At 38.5% G+C, this 22,161-nt stretch overlaps 1 protein-coding gene across 2 annotated transcripts in view; it reads left to right on the top strand.

Annotated features, from left to right (window-relative positions):
- Nucleotides 1–22,161, top strand: part of VCL (vinculin) — a 122,906-nt gene that overhangs the window by 71,673 nt on the left and 29,072 nt on the right. For both annotated transcript variants that reach the window (XM_010373132.2, XM_010373134.2), the window contains exons 3-10: nucleotides 1,835–1,985; nucleotides 2,140–2,248; nucleotides 3,916–4,038; nucleotides 6,581–6,741; nucleotides 14,277–14,367; nucleotides 15,199–15,346; nucleotides 20,665–20,818; nucleotides 21,529–21,704. In XM_010373132.2, the coding sequence (XP_010371434.1) occupies nucleotides 1,835–1,985; nucleotides 2,140–2,248; nucleotides 3,916–4,038; nucleotides 6,581–6,741; nucleotides 14,277–14,367; nucleotides 15,199–15,346; nucleotides 20,665–20,818; nucleotides 21,529–21,704 (1,113 nt within the window). The remainder of the gene's footprint in view (nucleotides 1–1,834; nucleotides 1,986–2,139; nucleotides 2,249–3,915; nucleotides 4,039–6,580; nucleotides 6,742–14,276; nucleotides 14,368–15,198; nucleotides 15,347–20,664; nucleotides 20,819–21,528; nucleotides 21,705–22,161) is intronic.

The following is a 22,161-nucleotide window of genomic DNA, read 5'->3' as shown; positions in this document are numbered from 1 at the left end:
TGAGTGCATGGAAGATAGTGAAGGGAAGGAGATTTTTCAATATATGCCCTTTTGGTTTTAAGTATGTGTATATACTTGTGTAATATGCATGAATATATATTATGTATTTAAAATCAAATTAAAATTTTCATTTTAAAAATAAAAAGAACAAAATATCCAGTCCTCTAAGCGCGATCAAATGCCACATCAAACAGGTCTTGCCCTTCACTGATATTTATTATGTACTGCCTTATGTTTTTTTGTTGTTGTTTGTTTATTTTGGAGACAGAGTCCTACTCTGTTACCCAGGCTGAAGTGCGGTGGCATGATCTCAGCTCACTGCAACCTCCGCCTCTGATTCTCCTGCCTCAGCCTTCTAAGTAGCTGGGATTCCAGATGTCCACCACTATACCTGGCTAATTTTTGTATTTTTAGTGGAGATGGGGTTTCACCATGTTGGCCAGGCTGGTCTCGAATTCCCGACCTCAAGTGATCCGCCCACCTTGGCCTCTCAAAGTGCTGGGATTACAGGCATGAGCCACCGCGCCCTGCCATGTATTGGCTTATTCTGCCAATGTTTGTGTCTTGCCTTAGTAAAATATGCTCCTTGAGAGTTAGAATAGTGCTTTTCACATCCTTATATACATACCTACAGTGTCCATAGCCCAGTGCTTCTTATGTAGTTGAAATTCATAAGTTGGTTTAATTCTACTTGTTAACAATGTAATACTGCTTTATACTTGTGGAGTTTCTGTATTACTTCATTTATCCTCAAAACAACCCTGTGAGGTAGGCTTTTATTTGCAGGTGACATTTTCTGTGTTTTCAAATGAGAATGTATAATTTTGGCTAAGCATTTTAACTTTAAGCAGTTTGTTCCTTATCTTTATAAGTTACTCAGTCACAACATAATGGCTATATTGAATATGAGACTAGAGGAGATGATCTATTAGGTTATTTTCAACTCTGCGTGGATGAATAATTGAACGAATGAATACATTTTATTAGTACAAGGAAGGCAAAGAGAATACTTGGTGTATGCATTTTGGGTTCCTCTTTTAAATGAATCCCTCCCCAGTTCCCCTCCCGCCACTCAACCTTTGGCTGACCTGGTTGCTTATATTAATATTAAACTATTAATAACTGACTTAGTTATTAATACTACTGACCTTTAATTAACAATATATTTTCATTTTCATTTTGTTTTTATTTTCTTTTAACAATCTATTTTCAAATGGTCCAATGGATTTGTCAAACAAATTTATTTAGCTAGATGAATGAGTGAGAAATTTATGCATTGCTTCATACTTTTTTTGTGTGTTTCTTCCTATTCCTTTGCTTTGTTTAGTTATTACATTTCACTTAACACCATGCTTTGGCATTTTATTTCCAGATGTTAGATCTGAAAATGATGCCAAGGATTTCAGTTCTTTGCGCAGTGTCTTTTAATGACAGTGTGTGTAGGGTGGGGTGGGGGGGGAATAAGGAAACAGAGGCATTATAGAGATAGAGCAACCTAAAGTCAAGGAGCCCAGATGTTTTCTCATTATTTTTTGTTGTCAGGAAATAAAGAATAAGGGCAGTGCCCTGAATGAATATGCTGCTTTTACCTGTAATTTTGTAATTTTCTATTTGAAACAGGGTCTCTCAAAATGCTGGGATGACAGGCGTGAGCCACTGCGCCCTGCCTAAATTGTAAAATCTAAAAACTTAGGTCCTATTATCAATTGGTCTTGGCTATTTTTCATGTAGGGAAAAAAAGTGTGAATTTCCATGCATATTCTGTCTTTGCATTTGCATAGAGTGTTCTTCTGTGTGGTTCTGCCAGTGTCTTAACCTGTGTTCTTCCCTATAGGGTGGAGAATGCTTGCACCAAGCTTGTCCAGGCAGCTCAGATGCTTCAGTCAGACCCTTATTCAGTGCCTGCTCGAGACTATCTAATTGATGGGTCAAGGGGCATCCTCTCTGGAACATCAGACCTGCTCCTTACCTTCGACGAGGCTGAGGTAGGCAATCTGAGACAAAAAGCCTACTCTTAAAGATAATAATGGAAGATTGATGATTGTTTAGAACGAAAATATGTTGAATGCTGCACATCTGTGTTACTGTGTTTGCTAGTTGTCCACTCATGTGATTGAATACTCTGAAATATATTTTCAGGTCCGTAAAATTATTAGAGTTTGCAAAGGAATTTTGGAATATCTTACAGTGGCAGAGGTGGTGGAGACTATGGAAGATTTGGTCACTTACACAAAGAATCTGGGGCCAGGTTAGTTATATCCAATTTCTATAACATTTTTGAAGGGTTGTTCATGTTGGAGCCAAAGGAAAGGGTACCCTCTTCCTACTTTTTGCAGAAGATAGGTGAAGATGAATTGGACTTTCAGGTGTCTGCTCTGTTGATGGAGCTGATGCTGTGCTTTGAAGTGATGTCATTGTCTCTGGTATCTGAATCTGCTTTCTATATATCCTGGCCTTGTCAAACGAATTAAACCAAACATTGCAAATACTGCTACTGGAGAATGTAGGAAATAGTTATCTATTACTGTAATGCTGAAGGCCATCCTGCATCCTGATCTCTTCATTCCACATTACACAGCATTCCTTCACTGTCTGCCAGCTGGCCTGTAGTTCTTTATGACCTCTTAGCTTGCTAATTAGCCTGCCTACTATTATGAATTCATGCCCTAACCGAAGGCTGCATAATATAATCAGACCTAGAAGGAGAGAAGAGCTATTGTGGTTAAATTTTATTTTGAAATGATTATTCAGGCATCTGAGCATTAAATATTCAAAATATATAAACGGATACCAGCTTTTGATGTTACAGACATATAACATGAACTTGAGGGTCTTTAAAGTATGAATGAGACCAGTGACAAGATATGTTAGATGTTTAATCTTCTTAACTTGATTTTTACCACTTTATAAAATTCATTTGTTTTATGTGAAATGTTGATTTTTAATTAACAACATTTTTATGAGGTTCTAGTGTAGGTGTTCTATAAAACTTAATGGCAGTTAAGAATTTGAGCCATCACTGAAGATCACCTGGAAACAGGTTTCTCTGGTGGCTTTATAGTAGTCCTCTTAAAATTTCTTATAATACTGGCAAAAATGTATTTCCCCGAATGGAATCTTATGCAGAATCCCCAAACATAAAAGACAAAATGGAGCTACTTTGGGTGAAGCAGGAGCAGACCTCTGCTTCTCTTTGGCCTTGATGGTCTATGAGACAACTTGAGAAATCCTAGGAGGAATTTGAAAATCAAAGCTTTGGAGAATCACATAGTGCCTTTGAATAACAACCAACGTAAACAAAAAGTGCTAGCAGACTGATTCCAAAACACTAGATGCTTTCAAACACTGTCATCCCTATAATTATTTTTATAATATTTCTATTTGTTTCTAATTATAAAACTAGTACATGCTTATTTTGGACAAATTGGAAAGTACAGAAACATAGAAAGATGAAAACAAAACATATCATTGTCATTTTTAGACCTTTTTTCAGCCACTAGATTCAGTACTAGGCTCATGTGAGATTTTTACATAACATAGTAGAGAGTTCAGAGACATGGCATGAAACCTGTATGCATAGAAGCCTGGAAAAACGTTTTTTCCCTGACCTGTGAATTTCTTTTTAATAGATATATATTTATTCATTTAGATGTTTAATATTTGTGAATGTATTTATATCAAAATATGAAAATGTTTATCACATTTAGGGTTTACATTTCATACATTACTTTCATTGAAAAGAGTAATGTTGCATAAATATTAGAGTTCAGTGATGGTGTCTGTTGTTTAAATAAGTGAGCAATTGGTTTGAATTTTCATAGTATTTCATAATGGATTTAGAGTGGTCTGGCTGGGAAAGCCAGACCCTGGATTGTTTCACTACTCACCCTGCACAGTTTCTTCTTTGTGCCCCAGGAATGACTAAGATGGCCAAGATGATTGACGAGAGACAGCAGGAGCTGACTCACCAGGAGCACCGAGTGATGTTGGTGAACTCAATGAACACCGTGAAAGAGTTGCTGCCAGTTCTCATTTCAGGTACTTCCTGCCTGTACATTATTTTATACGGGGAAAAAAATGTTAGCGTGTTCTAAACTCTGAGGTTCATTTTCTTTTATCTATCTATCTATCTATTTATTTATTTATTTATTTATTTATTTATTTATTTTTTTGAGGCGGAGTCTCGCTCTGTCGCCCGGACTGGAGTGCAGTGGCCAGATCTCAGCTCACTGCAAGCTCCGCCTCCTGGGTTTACGCCATTCTCCTGCCTCAGCCTCCCGAGTAGCTGGGACTACAGGCGCCCACCACCTCGCCCGGCTAGTTTTTGTATTTTTAGTAGAGACGGGGTTTCACCGTGTTAGCCAGGATGGTCTCGATCTCCTGACCTCGTGATCCGCCCGTCTCGGCCTCCCAAAGTGCTGGGATTACAGGCTTGAGCCACCGCGCCCGGCCTTATTTATTTATTGAGACGAAGTCTCACTCTGTCGCCAGGCTGGAGTGCAGAGGTGCTATCTCAGCTCACTGCAACCTCTGCCTCCTGTGTTCAAGTGATTCTGCTGCCTCAGCCTCCCTAGTAGCTGGGATACAGGTGTGCACTGCCACACCTAGCTAATTTTTGTATTTTCAGTAGAGACGGGGTTTCACCATGTTGGCCAGGATGGTCTTGATCTCTTGACCTCGTGATCTGCCTGCCTCGGCCTCCCAAAGTGCTGGGATTACAGGCGTGAGCTATGGCTCCTGGCATGAGATTCATTTTATTTTGTGGCTTCACTGCATATCCTTCAGCCTAGGTAAAAATGAGGCCTGATTGATTGGTTATCACATGATGGCTGTAGCTGATTGGCTGAGAACCAGTCTTCTTCTCTAACACTGTCCTTCTCCTGTTCTTTGTTTGAAATTGCCTTCCTGTGGCCTAATTCTGTTCTCTTAAAGCTCTAACAAGCCCCTTTCCTGGGAGGTGGACTCTCCTCTATAAACTCTAGTCTGGGATATAAAATTTTCACACCTTTATTTGTGTTATAGAAAAATAATTAGGAGCTGGAATGGATATTATAGAGCGCCATATGATAAAGACATGAACTCAGAGCCCTTTTTAGTGTGTATTAATACAGTTTTTCCTAAAAGATATTTAACTGTTTTTTTTTTTTTTTTTTTTTTTTTTTTTTTGAGGCGGAATCTCGCTCTGTCGCCCGGACTGGAGTGCAGTGGCCGGATCTCAGCTCACTGCAAGCTCCGCCTCCCGGGTTTACGCCATTCTCCTGCCTCAGCCTCCCGAGGAGCTGGGACTACAGGCGCCCGCCACCTCGCCCGGCTAGTTTTTGTATTTTTTTAGTAGAGACGGGGTTTCACCATGTTAGCCAGGATGGTCTCGATCTCCTGACCTCGTGATCCGCCCGTCTCGGCCTCCCAAAGTGCTGGGATTACAGGCTTGAGCCACCGCGCCCGGCCTGTTTAACTGTTCTTTACATCATGAGTAGATCAGTTCTTTAGTCACCAGCTGGGACCACCTTCCCATTGGGCAGCACCCTGAAATGCAAACATGGTAGCTGCTGTCTCGACTAGCAAAAGGGAGTTGCACTTATTGAGTGTCTAGTATAAGCCAGACATCTCATGGTTTATATGAATTATCTTAGTCAAGTTGTGGGTTAATTAGTTAATTCTCAGAAGGCAATTTTATTATAAAAATCTGGTGACTCATGTCATTGTGACTTCCAACTACCTGCTTTGGTGTTTCAGGTGGTAGCTAAAAAAGGACATGAGTGTAAGAGTTCAGGAGGCCAGGTGCGGTGGCTCACTCCTGTAATCCCAGCACTTTGGGAGGCTGAGGCGGGTGGATCACCTGAGGTCAGGAGTTCAAGACCAGCCTGGCCAGCATGGCAAAACCCGTCTCTACTAAAAATAAAACAAAACAAAACAAAACAAAAATTAGCCAGGAATGGTGGTGGACGCCTATAATCCCAGCTACTCAGGAGATTGAGGCAGGAGAATTGTTCGAACCCAGGAGGCGGAGGTTGCAGTGAGCTGAGATCACGCCAAAAGGGGTGGGATTACAGGTGTGAGCCACCACGCCCAGACATTATTTTTTTCTTCTTTATGTTTGGGGGTTAGCAAGTCCAAGCTACATGTTGAGAAAAATCTTGGATGATAAACTTGACATTTTGGGATCTTTTGCTGGGATCAGGGGCAGCAGGATATGCCATTCAGAGTATTACTAACAGTTTTCATATTGTTCCATTAGATTTGTAGTGGATGGAGCCAGGGTGAGGACCAGGATGATAACTGATTTAGAAGGATATTAGATATTTTGTGATTGCAGGTCATCAGCATATGCAGGTTAAATTAGTTACTTAATCATGTTGTAATGGTGTCTTTGTACCTTGAGTTTTCTTTTTCTTTTTTATTTTTACAATAAAGTTTGCTAATATTGGAACTTCATTGTCAGACTTGTAGTGTGTGTTTTGTATATTCACTTTAGGACCTTAAAAGCCCAAAACATCCAAAGTGTAGAACATCTTTTGTGAATATTGTCATACAACAAGATTAAATTCCAAGCCTAGATTCTGATCTTTTATTTTTACAGCTATGAAGATTTTTGTAACAACTAAAAACTCAAAAAACCAAGGCATAGAGGAAGCTTTAAAAAATCGCAATTTTACTGTAGAAAAAATGAGTGCTGAAATTAATGAGATAATTCGTGTGTTACAACTCACCTCTTGGGATGAAGATGCCTGGGCCAGCAAGGTAAGTGTTCTTAGTGGAGAAATAAGCAAAATCCCTAACTCTACCCCACTGTGGGTTTTGATTGGCACCTGTCTCATACTTTATCTGGTAATTTTTGCAGCATAAGAGTACTCAGATATTGTGAAAGTAATTTCTTCTTCATTTTTGTTTCATAGGTTACTTGCTATCTTTGCTAATTTCCTTTGTTCTAAGATAGAACGAGTAAATAGGCATGTGGGATAAATACTGGTTTAAGGCTGAGATTTATAACTTTTCCATCAGGCTGGAGTCTCATTGGTTGGACTGGTGGAAGAGTATATTCCTGTGGATGGGAGCTCTGCCTTGTATATGGGTGGTTGTTCCCAGCTGACTAAGTAAGATACAGATATGTCAGTAATTCTGAACTTTATGGAAAATTGTTCTTTAACCAATCTTCGATCCAGAGAAATCTACAGAGGAAACTCTTGGCATTTCTAAATATGTCCCTTGATCATTCCATTTTCCCCAAGGAAGGTTTAATTTTATTAGTCTTCACATTGGTCAGTTAGTTTGAGAGATCCCTTCACCCTTTGTCGGGAATCTCTTTTAGGACCCCAGAGGGGCTAGCAGATTCCTTCTAGAGCTCGTCAGCAGTGGTTTTGTGTTGCTGCTGCTGCTCTGGTCTGCTGCTCCCTGTTTAATGACTGTCAACCAAGCTTTCAAGTCTAGGGGAACAGAGATACTTAGGTTTATACTTTCCTTGTAGGAGCCCAAGATGTAGGCAGTGGGGGGAACACACTGTCCCAAAGATCTAGCTTTCCCATGTGTGACCTCAGTGTCTCCAGGGCCACCCAGAAGGCTGGTAGTCAACTAAAGAAGGGATGTTGTAGTATGACTTCCATTGGGTGCTCAGTAGAGCAGTAGGTTCTCCAGGACCTCTATAAGGTAATGTAAAAGCTGGGGCCTGAAATCACCAGCCCTCTCTCTTGTTGCCCAGAAAGCTAATTTAATTATATAGAATAAATAAACTTATTTTAACTATGGATTTATTCACAGAGACATTTTCTCATTGATATGAAGTTCTTGAATAGACTCTAAGACTGTATTTTAAATCTATGTGGTAAAATCATTTTAACTCTGATATTTTATTTAATTTTGCTTTTGCATAGTTGACAACTTTCACTTCCCTGTTATGACTTCTTTATGCATCTTTTTTTGTTCTTTTGTTTTATTCTTTTTCTCACGTTTAGAAGGTAAGCTTTCTCTTGCCCTCTAGTTTCTTTTTCGCTTAAAAAGAGAAAAAGCATGTCTGTGAGGTTTTCTTGTGCCGTGTGCCGTGCCTTATTCTGTGTGTAACACTGTGCTTGAATGTGTGTCAGAATGTGATTTAATATGGGACTCTAGGCAGTGCTAGGGAGACTGACTCTGGCTCATATTGAGTGATTTCTTTGGGGAAAGCTAAAGGAAAGACATTACTATGGGCTATAGGCTGCCTATATTTGGTGGGTGCTTTCATTTCTTTGAGTAGGCTCCTGGGATCTTTTTTGGCCTGGTCTTCATTTGAGGAGCAGGATTCCCCAGGTGGCTGGGTGACCCCTGAGTTACCTGTGGACCCTGCTGTTGGGAAAGGAGACTTCCAGCGATGCTATCTCTGTATCTGCCTCTCCCACCAGTTTTCCTTGCGGGCTCTGAAATTTTGCTTTTGGAGATGCATCGTTGAGGTTTTAAGCCATAATGAAAAAGGGTAGGCTAGAGAGCTTAGATGAGGCACCTGTCCTTCATAATGATCCTAGCCTTCAAAATCCAAAGGAAAACAGAAGTGAAGTGTGTCTAAAGGTCTTCCTAACTTCATTCCATGGCTCACTGCATGTTCTGCTGTCCAAACTGAATTAGCTGTAGTTCTCCATGACCTCATGTTCCCCTAACACAAGCTCTTTGCTTATTTTCTTTCTTTTGCTTCTAGCAACTGAGAAATAAGGAGGAACAGGCATTTTAACCTTAATGTTTCTCTATTTTCAGAAGGGAAAAGCTATCCATCATTTAGTGAATAAATGTTATTGAGCTTTATTTTGTGCAAGTACCATCAAGAGCTGCTTCTTTCATTAAAAAAATGTAGGCAGTTGAGTTTTTCAGGGCCAGGATTAGGCACTTGGGGATACAAGGGAAATAGACCCGGTACTCGCCGTGCACAGTCTTGTAGCTGGTCCCAGTTTTATGCTGAGGGAAACCAATTTGTTAGGATGCTACAAAACTAACTTCATCTGAAATGAAAGAAGGTAAATTAAATTAGCTCAACTCAAGTACATGATGACATCAGAATGAACAAGAGATGTTTATTTTTTAATCTACTGACCATCAGAATGAACAAGAGATGCTTATTTTTTAACCTAATGACATCAGAATAAAAAAAAGAGGTTTATTTTTAACCTAATTTTGCTTTTGTTATACATTTATGTGGTTCAAAAATCAAAGTGCTGCAAAAAGATGTACTTGATAAGTCTTCCTCCTAACCTGGTTCCCATCCACTCTACCTTTCCTCACCCTCTAAAAGTAATCATTTCTATTGGTTACAAAAATAGAAAAAAATTTTACCCTGAAAATAGAAATTGGTAATTAGGATTTTGACTCTTTTTCAGTTTTGTAGCATTATGCATCTTTCATTGCTCCACTGTAAGCAGTGAATTAATCAGACCTTCTGTCTGACTGTGACTGCTGGGTTCCCATTCTGTTTAATGCATACAGTGTCTTTCAACTCTTCTCGCACCTACCAATAAATAATTAACTTTGTCTTACCATACTTGTTTCATGCCTCCCCATTGGTGCAGTATTCTTCTGGAAAGTGATGATTCCTCTAGAAAAGTGGGGGAAGAAAGTAAGTGGAAAAAATTCTTGGTAAAAGTGCTTCTTGCCGAATAAGTTAAGATTTTAAAGAGGCAATGCAATTAACTGATTATTTTACCTTTTATACCTACATTCAAATTACACATTTACAAATTTAAAAGTAACTTTGACTTTAAACACTTCACTTATTTTAAAAGTAAAAAGTTTCCTTTTCTTAAATCAACAATCATTTTATAGTGATCATTAAAAATCAAATTAGCATTTTTTCTGAGAATACATTATTTATTAAAAGAATTTGAGTTAAACACAATTCTAATTCTACCCTTTGTAAATTTAATGCTCTACATTTAATGTTTTTGGTATTTATATTACTTGTATCTTGATGCATGCTGAGAATTAAGAGGAAGTGAGATAAAAAATTAAAAAAATTTTTCTCTGCTAAGACTTTGAACCCTACATAGGCACTCCTGCAGCTTTGCACCTTGAATCATTAAATTCTGTTATTCAGAATTAGTTTCTGTGGTGGGTTTCTCCCCACTGTCGTCCTGGGCTGGTGGTGGGTAAAAGTAGTGACTGATTCAGATCCCTTATACAGAAGATTACCAAACTTAACAAAGGCAGGAAATGTTGGTCAGAACTTGTGATTGCGTAATACTACCCCTTACTTGCAGACCATTGGGATTTAAGAGTTGATTTGTTAAAAAAAATAAATAAATAAAAAATAAAAAGGTCATTCGTGGGCTTTCTATGAGCAAGTGTTCTAGTGTTTTGTTTTTAGCAGCTAATAGAATGAAATATCTCTAAGAGCTTGAGATAAATAGTTAGTTAATTCAGGCATTTATGATATTTTATCTCCCTGCTCCCATGAGGAGAAAATCCCAAAATAAATTAATGTTTCCCTTCTGATCTCAGTTATCTTTGGTTGGTACATCTGATCACGCAGTCATAGGCAGCATAGACTTTTAGGGCCGGGAAGGTATTCTTAGAGATGAGGAATTGAGACCCAGAGAAGGTAACTTGCATGAAGTCTCAGGACCAGACAACTTTCTTTTGTTTAAATGTAGTTTGTAAGATTTTGTTCTACTGCACAACCTATACTTTCCAGAAACATCTTAAACCAGAAACATCTGGTTTAAAACATTGACTTGTGGGTGGAAATGAGGTCAGAAAGGGGATGGAGTGGGAAGGGAGGTGTTAGTGGAGGGAGAAGGGAGAGTATGGTGGGCAGTCACGGAGAGGGGTCCTTATTCCCCATATTTAAAATTTTCAAGAGCTTAGGATTGCAGGACTTCACTTTTTTAACTGAAGTTCCTCTTGACTGTTCATAGAAGGAGGTCATTATTATTCACAGGTGTTCTGAGGCCTAAATCTATTTAATTTTAGCAGTGTTTCAGTTCCTAGGAAAGCATGTACAAATGGTTTAGATTGTCGTTCCATCTTTTGGTATGTAGGGAAGAGTGCCAAGGCACTGTATTTTTTTCATTTAAAACATAAATTCATAAGAATTTTATGGTAAGAAGGAGAATAACATGGGGGGGAGTAGCCAGATAGATTCAGGCCAGCTGTCCCCGAAGCCACATGACTAGACCTGGTCTCTTTATACTTCACTCTTTCAACACCCACAACCCCCCTGAAAAAGCAAAAACAGATAAGAAATTGGTAGAGACTTTTCTTTTTCCCAAAGTTGAGTTTTTATAGAGAAGAATACTCAAATGAAGGTGCAGTTTTTCTCTCCTCTATTTCATATCTGAATTATACTGTGGATACTTACAGACCTACATGACAAGGTTTAGCAAAATGCTTTGTGATACATAGCATGGCTGACCACAAGGGTTATGATTATTTTCACCCTTTATAAATATATCCCCAAATTGACTTCTGTCCTAGTTGTCCAGCGAATTTGTTTATGTCATATTCATTGTTTGTATACTTACATGCTTATGACAGAATTCTGTCAATTCTATCATAAAGACTGCCTTTCAAAAGAAATATATGTGAAAGTCTTAGGAGGAAAAAATTACCTTAAACACATTTGTTTTTACTAGATATGACTCACATAAAATGATTACTTATAACCTACTGTGTTCCATCAAGAATTTAAGATGGCTCTTTCAGTTATTGTTTTAAATCTCCAAAATTGTCTAAAATTAATGCTGTTAAAAACTTTGGTAACTTATTGAAAGTCCCAGTTATTAAATGCAGCTTCATTCAAAATTGGCTATTGGTTTCTTTTAGGGGAAAATGAACATCTCTTAATTTTAACTTCTTGATGGTGTCACACCTCCCACTGAGCAGTAAATTACTCATTTCCTGAGAATTACATTCTTTCCTTGCAGTACTGGCCATTAGAGCTTTATTAAGGAGAAAAAAAGAAATGATTTTTGAGGATGCTGAATAGACAAAAACCATTTTTTTCAATTGTGTTTCAAATCATTTTTGGGCATTGGAGAATAAAAGCAGTCATTTTTGTTAGTGTAGATTATGCATTTGATTTCTGGAGCTTATTTTCTCTGCAGTATTAACCAAAGTCAAAACTGACAAGGCAGAGATTTGCTGAGTATTGTAGGAGATTAGTAGAATCTTTAGCAACTCTCCTTGGTAAAAGAAAAAAAAAAATCTTGTTTCATTTGATAAGCAATGAGGTTTGGAGTCAACAAACCTGAGATCAAATTAAGTTTGTAGGAGTGAGTTCCTGTTTCTTAATTTGTAGTATTATTTAAATGACATTTAAATTTGAGATTCAATGAGGTAAGGAGGGGGAAAGTAGCTAAAACAGAACCTAACATGCAGGGAAGGCATATTACATTCAATGCATGTCAGTTGAATTTAGTTTCTAAACTAGTAGCCTTTAATGCTAGAGTAGACATAAAAATTTCTGACCTTCGTTTCCCTTTGAATTTAGGTTTTTGAAATGTAATAAATACCTATTGCTTTTCTCACTGAAAATAAAAGTGTGTTAGGAAAATGGTTTAACAGGTTTTAAGCGAAATATTTTTACACTGACACAATTATTCTCCAGGATGTGCACACACTTCCTAAGTAAGAGTTTGTGATTAAAAGAAAACCTATGCCTAGATAACCTGTGTTAGATCCTGAAGGCTACCCAGTTCTCTGAGGTTAGGAGTTGCCTGGCCTCAGATTCTTTTAAAAAGTTATTGATTCAGGTCTTGCTAATTTGGAATTAAGCTAAAGCTGACCTTTGCATTAATTTTGAAGGCAAGGTTTTCTGCACAAATTAATGTAAGACACGATAGGAGAGATTTGCTGATATTCAAGCCATTTGAGAATCAAAGCACTTAAAAAATACCACGTGTCTTCTTCTAATTACAAGTAGATTTTGAAATGAATCTTCTTATGACTGTGCCTTTTATTGACAGCTACCATAGTTACATATAACTTGATAATAAAAATATTTTATTTTCAATTTTGTCGGTAATTTAGTTCACTTCTTTTTCATTGCTATAGCTGAGAATTTGCTATTTAGAGCCTCCGATAGCTAAGGATTCAACAGGAGAATAATCTGTGTCTGTTCAGAAGGGGAAGGAGGGATTCCTACAGTTGAGAGATCTATCTTTTGCTTTGGAACAGTTGTGGACCTTGAGCCTAACTATGGGTGCTGCCAATGCTTATTTGTGATAGTGCTGGGTCTTTTTTGAATTGGAAGTGGCGGTGCTCCTGGTGCCCCCGTGTGGAAAACTAGTGGTGCAACACCTTTAAGAACCCCACTTGTGCAGGATTGGAAACTGAAGCTAGAACATTGTCTAGAATTTTAGAGGTTAACTTTGTGCTTTGATCGCTTAACTCTGTAAGAGTCAGTTTTCTACAGCAAAAAGGAAGACAGATGGTCTTCAAAGATGCTAAATAGAGACTTAAGAGATGGCTGGTGTTATATTGTTCTCTGTGTTTTTATGTATTTTAAAACATTTACTGAAATACTTATATATATTTAAAGTGATTAGTTTGTTGTTTCAGCTTCTCCTGGTGTATCCTGGGAGATTTTATGCTAGTTTCCTGATAGTCCTCATGAATCCTGGTTGTAAACAATAAGCTGAGACCCATTTTTCTATCCTGCATCTTCTTCCAGGTGAGGGATGGTAAGGGAACTAAGAATGAAGAATAGCAGGGAAGGTCAGAAAACACTTCTAAATTATATTACTTTGAGGGGTTTATTTGTAGAATTAAAATTAAATTGCTAGATTAACATTTTCAATTGTTTCTTCCAACCAGTAATTCCAAGTTTTTCAGGTTAATTGAATATAGTGAAACATCATCCAGCGTGTGCATTTCAAAACAAGATGTAAAAGAACTGTGATTTGTGGCACCACATACTAATGAGGCTTCCCTGAAGTGGGAAGGGCTTTGGCAAGGCTGCAGTAGATGAATGTTGACTAGTGGAAAGGCTGATAATGAGGCATGTGACAACAGGGCTTTTTCCTGCTGAAGACATTAAACATATTCTGGCTTGAGCAATTTTACCAGTTTTCACAGTTTTAGCAATAGGGAACCCAATTCTACTCTGTTTAGCAACAGAGTAGAATTAACTGAAGATTTGCATGCAAGATGCTGCATTTTGACAGAAATGAGAATTGTGGTGTGGTGACAATATTTTTAAGGCCTTTGTAGGACTGACTGCCTTAGCTATGTATGTTAATGCTGTAACTTCTTCTCTGTCTTACTTTGTATCATGGTATCGCAACTTTTGCAAATAAAGTAATTGTGGGATTTCTTTCCAAAAGGACACTGAAGCCATGAAGAGAGCATTGGCCTCCATAGACTCCAAACTGAACCAGGCCAAAGGTTGGCTCCATGACCCTAGTGCCTTCCCAGGTAACCCTCTAGTTCTGCTTTTCTGATAGTTACAATGATAAGCTAAAAACCAAGCAAATGAAAGAAAGAAAGAAATTCTCCCATAATCTCATCATCTGAGAGAATTACTGTAACATTATGGGGAATACCCCATTATCTGATAGTTTTGAGTAACTGAAACAAGTAGTAGGCCTTAAAAGGATGAAGGAAATAGATTCGATCATCTCTAATCATGGAGGAGTAAGTCACACTGAGCTGGGCATTCTTTGCAAAATTATTGGTCCTCCCCTTCCCTGAATCCAAAAGGTAATTATTTTCAATAAAAATTCTTCTCTTCCAGTTCCCATTGAGCAGACTTCCATTTATCTCAATAGACTACTTAATTAAGCAGATCAAATCATGGTGCCAATGAGAATTGGAAAGTGAAGTTGACTGTATAAAGATAAGACCCAAATAGGTTATTGAACTAGGCTTTATTGATTTTCTAATATAATATTTATTCTGTTTCAGATTAATATTTGAATGAATGTGAAAAACCTAAAGGAGGTTGGAGGTGCTAAATACTATTAAATTGTTAGGGTCTGTTTTCATCGTCCATATTCTTACCACAAGCTACTTAGTATCTCCAAATAGATATGGTTCCAAGTATCTTTTTTCGCAGTGTCTGTAGTTGAAACCTCACCCTGTGGTTTAAGGGCACTGCTTGGCTGTTAGCTATCAGATATGTTGCCTTCTATTCACTCCTCTTGTTTAAAATCATCTATTCCTTGGTGAATAAAATGACTTGTAAAGTATCCTCTCTAAATAATGAATGTGTCAACAGTGTAGATATTGAATATCTGTTTATTTTAGGGGATGCTGGTGAGCAGGCCATCAGACAGATCTTAGATGAAGCTGGAAAAGTTGGTGAACTCTGTGCAGGCAAAGAACGCAGGGAGATTCTGGGAACCTGCAAAATGCTAGGGCAGATGACTGATCAAGTGGCTGACCTCCGTGCCAGGTAAAGTTTCTCTGTCCTTACAGAGCAGTAGTGGGTAACTCACTCCTAACAGGGTAATTCAGAAAACAAGCCTCTGCCAGTTTTGAGTTATTTCTTTGGCTGGTAAATAACAGACATAATATAGTCTATTAAATTCTTTCAAGATGGAGGTGATCTTTCCCTTTGCTGACTTTATTTATTTATTTATTTATTATTTTTAGAGACGGAGTCTCACTGACACCCAGACTGGAGTGTGGTGGTGTGATCTTGGCTCACCGCAACCTCCACCTCCCGGGTTCAAGAGATTCTCCTGCCTCAGCCTCCCGGGTAGCTGAGATTATAGGCGCCCGCCATCACACCCGGATAATTTTGTTTGTTTGTTTGTTTGAGACAGTCTCACTCTATCTTCAGGCTGGAGTGCAGTGGCAGGATCTTGGGTCACTGCAACCTCTGACTCCATGGTTTAAGCAGTACGCTGCCTCAGCCTCCCGAGTAGCTGGGATTACAGGTGCCCGCCAGCACGCCCAGCTAATTTTTGTATTTTTAGTAGAGACGGGGTTTCACCATCTTGGCCAGGCTGGTCTCGAACCCCTGATCTCAAGTGATCCGCCTGCCTCGGCCTCCCAAAGTGCTGGGATTACAGGTGTGAGCCAGCATGCCTGGCCTGACTTTATTTAAAACATGTTTTAAATTATTCATTTATTTATTTATTTATTTTGAGATGGAGTCTCACTCTGTCACCCAGGCTGGCGTGCAGTGGTACGATCTCGGCTCACTGCAACCCCTGCCTCCCAGGCTCAAGCAATTCTCCTGCCTTAACCTCCCAAGTAGCTGGGATTACAGGCATGTGCTGCCACACCCGGCTAATTTTTTGTAATTTTAGTAGAGACAGGGTTTTACCGTGTTGGCCAGGCTGGTCTGAAATTCTCCGGTGATCCACCTGCCTTGGCTTCCAAAAGTGTTGGGATTACAGGCATGAGCCACCATGACCTGCCAAACTTTTTATTTTTATTTTTTATTTTTTTGAGATGAGAGTTTCGCTCTTGTTGCCCAGGCTGGAGTGCAATGGTGCGATCTTGGCTCACTGCAACCTTTGCCTCCTGGGTTCAAGCGATTCTCCTGCCTCAGCCTCCTGAGTAGCTGGGATTTCAGGAATGTGCCACCATGCCCGACTAAGTTTGCATTTTTAGTAGAGACGGGGTTTCTCCATGTTGGTCAGGCTGGTCTTGAACTTCTGGCTTTAGGTGATCTGCCTGCCTCGGCCTCCCAAAGTGCTGGGATTATAGGTGTGAGCCACCATGCCTGGCAAAATTTTTTATTTTTAATGACATGGTCTTGCTCTGTCACCCAGGCTGAAGTGCAGTGGTATGATCATAGTTCACTGTAACTTTGAACTCCTGGGCTGAAGCAATATTCCTTCTTCAGCCTCCTGAGTAGGTAGAACTATAGGCATATGCTACTATGCTTGGCTAGTTTTTAAATATTTTGTAGAGATAAGGTCTTGCTATGTTTTGTGGTCTCAAACTCCTGGCCTCAAGTGATCCTCCCAAAGTGTTGAGATTAAAGGCGTGAGCCACCACTCCTGGCTTGAGCTTTTAAAATATACAAATGCCTAATAACAAAGTTTAAACTTGTTCCATAATTGAAACTGAAACACAAATCTAGTTTTTAATTTTCTAGCCATAGGCTTATGAAAAATAAGGGGCAGTGGTGAAGTCTGGCTTGGGTAAATACAATTTACGAAGGGTGGGGAGAAAGAAACATAGAGTGAAAACACTGGAATTATTTCACCTCATAAAAACATCATTTAACTCGGTTATCCTCTAAGTTGGTAATTTCTGGGCTTTTTTGAGTTTCCTTTTCATGATTATTTATTTGGTTTCATAATTATTTACCTTCCTTTTACCCTCCTAAAGCCTTGGCCTTTAGAGCTTTTCTCCCCATAAACTAAATACACATAGTTTGCTATTGAGAAAACTCAATATAATATAAATTTGTTTGGAATTTATACAAATGAACTCATCCATAGTGATAATGAAGTTCTAAAAGATCCTCATTTTTATAGAATTTTATGGTATGGACATTACGAAAACTTGGAATAGGATGAGACACTCACGAAACATCATGAGATAATTGGGATACACAGGGTCTGCATACAAACAGGGCCCAGAAACACTCCTCTACATGCAGTGCACTGTTATACCTGGTCTCCAATATTAGTGCAATAGGCATAAGTGCAGATCTTATTTATTTTTATTTTATTTTATTTTATTTTATTTCTTTGAGATAGAGTTTCGCTCTTGTTGCCCAGGCTGGAGTGCAATGGCATGATCTCAGCTCACTGCAACTTCCGCCTCCTGGGTTCAAGTGATTCTTCTGCCTCAGCCTCCTGAGTACCTGGGATTACAGGCATGTGCTACCATGCCTGGCTAATTTTTGTATTTTAGTAGAGACATGGTTTCACTATGTTGGTCAGGCTGGTCTTGAACTCTGGCTAATTTTTGTATTTTAGTAGAGACATGGTTTCACTATGTTGGTCAGGCTGGTCTTGAACTCTGGCTAATTTTTGTATTTTAGTAGAGACGTGGTTTCACCATGTTGGTCAGGCTGGTCTTGAACTCCTGACCTCAGGTGATCCACCTGCTGCGGCCTCCCAAAGTGCTGGGATTACGGGTGTGAGCCACTGTGCCTGGCCAAGAATGCAGATCTTAAAGGAGCGGTTCTTAACCTTTTTTGGACCAAGATCACTTCCATCATCTGATGAAAACATTCATCCTTAACCTACAAAGATGCATATAAACATGCCCATGCAATGTTACGTATAATTTCTAGAGGTTCATGGATTCCCTGTAGCCCTGGAAGCTCCAGGAATTTCAGGTTGAGTCTCTATGTTGAAGGGGAAAGAAACAGCTTAAATAAATGTGATCTCATTGAATTCAGTGAATCTTTTCTCCTGCTGAGAAGCAGTCTCCTCTGTCATGAGCATGGCAAGAACTTAGCAAAAAGACAAAAAGAAGTTTTGTTCTCATTCAGAGAAATGCCAGTGCTGTTGGACAGGATTCTTGGCTCTTCTGATTTCTCACTTTTGTGTCTTTTGTCTGCAGCCTTTTCCCAGTGTGGTCGCCAGTTTTCACTTGGAATTCTCAAATACACAGTTGTATGTGTGTAGAGAAAGATGAGTATGAGTAAGAGAATGAGGTAGCTATTGTAGGGGTTCCACCGTTAATCTGTAAATAGAAAAGGCTAGAAGAGTGAACGGTAACTATGGGCCTGCTTCACAGTGGAGCCTGCAGTATTCTTTCCTGATGAAAGATTAGAAAGTTATCTCCCTGTAGTCCTTTCTTAAGTGTACCCAGCTATTTAATATTTTAGTGGCTGAAATACAGTAAGAATTTCTTCTTGATATTCTGTTAAGTCACACAGGTATCTAGGTTACTAGTATATATTTTTGCCCCCATGGGACTCAATAAAAACCTTCTATTTTGAATGAAAAAACTGTGTAGCCCATAAATAGTTTTACTTTTTCACAATTGGACTCTTTTTTTAAAAAAAAAAAAAAAGAATTTCTGAATTTCCAGCCTCAGAGAAGTTATTACTTTGTAATATACAGTTGGACTCTTTTACCAAAAAGATCTCTCATCATAAAGTAGTAGATTTGAAGAAAAAAAGCAAATTAAATCCTAAAGACTATGTTTCCTAAAAGTCTTCCCTCTTCTGCCACATAAAAGGAAGGCCTCAACTTCAAGGAAAAGGTGTATATATACCTTTTATATACCCAGCAGTAAATGAATGAATTCATTACCTCAAGTTTTGGTATAGATGAAAAACAGAAGAATTTTAAAAAGAGGCTAGATAGACTGGGCACAGTGGCTCACACCTGTAATCCCAGCACTTTGGGAGGCTGAAGCAGGTGGATCTCTTGAAGTCGGGAGTTTGAGACCAACTTGGCCAGCATTGTGAAATCCCGTCTCTACTAAAAATACAAGAATTAGCCAGGTATGGTGGCACACGCCTGTAATCTCAGCTACTCGGGAGGCCGAGGCAGAAGAATTACTTGAACTACTTGGGAGGCTGAGGTAAGAGAATTGCTGTCTTGGCTCATTGCAACCACTGCCTCCCAAGATCGTGCCACTTCATTCCAGCCTGGACAACAGTGAGACTCCGTCTCAAAGAAAAAACCCACAGAGGCTAGATAGATGAATGACAGATCAATACTATTATGAAGGGAAGCAAAGGTATTTTGGAGTTTATCCTAAAATTAGAAGTTCTGATTAGGATAATCAGCCATGCCATTCTACCAAATGGTAAAGTTACTGTCCCTATCATTGGGATTACCAGGCTGCTTGGATTAAAACAATCCGAATTGTAAAATGAGGGCAAAACAAAGAAATAGGGAAAGTAAATAGAGAAACAAGTTTCCATGAACTCATATCATTTTGGGTAGGAATAGCATATCATTTCTGAGAGAGGAAAATAGTGAAATCAGTTCTTTAAGAACTTGATGGGAAACAGTGGTTTCCTATCAACATGTGCTCAGTATTAGCTATTTTTGATATTTATATATTTATGGATTGCCTAGGAGTGGAAGGTAGGCGTTTAAGATTATCATTAGGTTCATTATAAAAATGATGATAATTCAGTAATATTAGTAGGTTGTATATTTGTATAGCTTTATTGCCAGTGTTTTCAAGTATATTATTTTGATGCTTGAAGCCACTCCATAAGATAAGTGGGGAAAATGTATTACCCACCTTCATTATATTTTACCTTCATTATATAAGTTAGAAAATGGAAACCCAGGGAGGTTAAACATCATAAACAAGGTTCCACAGGTACCAAGAATCAAGATTTGAACACAGATCTACTTGTTCCCACTATAGTACACTTTCATTAACACTATGCGTGCTGCCTCCTGAAACATTTTCAATGTATACTTGCCCATAAGAAGACAATTTAATGGACTATTTATTTCAGAAGCACACATTACTATGGTAACAAAGCCCTCCTTAGCAATAAGATCACCGGCACATTTTCCCACTCAAGTTTAGATTTGATTATGTAATCACTACCAAGAGGAGAATCATTATCGAAATTTGCTGGCCTGGTCTTCAAAGTGGTTATGCAGTTCCATGAAGCTAATGTACATTTTTAGAATAAAAAGTACGTGATTTGGGCATCTTGCTTTGTTTATGTCTGTTTTCTTGTGCTGTCCCAGATTTACTGGGGAAAAGGAAAAAGCCAAGCATGTTCACGAAAACCACATGTACTGTGCTATTGGGAATATTTTGTCATTAAGTATTTGAGGGTGTACAATGACAGCATGTGTCTGTTTTGAGCAGAGGACAAGGATCCTCACCGGTGGCCATGCAGAAAGCTCAGCAGGTATCTCAGGGTCTTGATGTGCTCACAGCAAAAGTGGAAAATGCAGCTCGCAAGCTGGAAGCCATGACCAACTCAAAGCAGAGCATTGCTAAGAAGATTGATGCTGCTCAGGTAATGATGGTGATTTTCAAGAAGGGGTGGGAAATAAAAGAGAAAGAGAAATGTTTCATAAATATCCTAAATTATAAATATCCTATCTTTCTTCTCTGTCTTTTATCATTTACTGTGGTTGGATAATTGTTTCTAAGTGATGAGTGACTTCTAGCACTTACCAATGTTAACACCTCCTTTACCACCACAGGTTTAGACAAATATTTATTTGTATTTTGAAATAAAGATCTTAATTTACAGCACTTCAATTAGCTAAAAGTAAGCACTCAGAGTACCAAGGGAATCCTAGTTCCTGATATAGATTGCAGTACATTAAAACTATTCCTTGTCCCAGAATTCACAACTCTTTGGTCATTGTAATGTTTAGGGGTTAAAGTTTTCTGATACTGCTCTACTGTAAAATGATTTTCAAGCATTTCACAAACACACATGTTTGAGGAACTGAGGAACTAATAAGGTGTGGTTAATTCAGAGATGAGATAAAGCTTGGGAAGATATTTTATGCTAATGGGCATGAAAAAATTGATTTTAAAAAGATGAGAGATTGAGTTCATCTTATCTAAGAACCTCTGTACAATAATTAAGACCAGCATTATAAAAATGATTACTGGTGTATTACTTTTGAAATCCTTCTTCTGGCCTTGTTAAGTTTAGTAGAGTGGAGTTTGTGAGTAGATCACAGTGTGCTGCTTCTCTGTTTCTGTGTGTAGAACTGGCTTGCAGATCCAAATGGTGGACCGGAAGGAGAAGAGCAGATTCGAGGGGCTTTGGCTGAAGCTCGGAAAATAGCAGAATTATGTGATGATCCTAAAGAAAGAGATGACATTCTACGTTCCCTTGGAGAAATATCTGCTCTGACTTCTAAATTAGCAGATCTGCGAAGACAGTATGTATTTAACCCTTAAATTGTCTTTTTATATCTTCTCTCTCTTTCTCTCTCCCTTCCCTCTCCCTGTCTTTCTTTCTTCATACATATTTCAATTCCCCTAGGTTAAATGCACTTACGATGCTTCTCCACTATATTCTCATCGATTCTAGGTCAGATGTTAATTTGTTGTATCACTGATGTAACTGAGGTTTAATGACTTATTGCTGGTCACATAGTTATAAATTGATAAATTTAGGAAGATAAAAACTCCTTTTTTGAGATGCTTTTTAAATTTCTAAGCTAGGGCTTGCTTTGATACATCATGTTTATGACCTATCTGTTTCTCATGCATAAGAGGAAAATAATTTTTGTGGCTAGCTATGAAAAGACTCCTATGTGTATGTGGAAGGGAAGAAGCATAAGAAGGTACTTTCCTCCTTCCCCAGCAATGTTATTTTGTAAGTAGTAAGTATAG

This window comes from Rhinopithecus roxellana, chromosome 11 (genome assembly GCF_007565055.1).
Source record: "Rhinopithecus roxellana isolate Shanxi Qingling chromosome 11, ASM756505v1, whole genome shotgun sequence".
Taxonomy (NCBI): domain Eukaryota; kingdom Metazoa; phylum Chordata; class Mammalia; order Primates; family Cercopithecidae; genus Rhinopithecus; species Rhinopithecus roxellana.
Note: the sequence above shows the minus strand (reverse complement) of the source record. Positions and strands in the feature narration are given on the sequence as shown.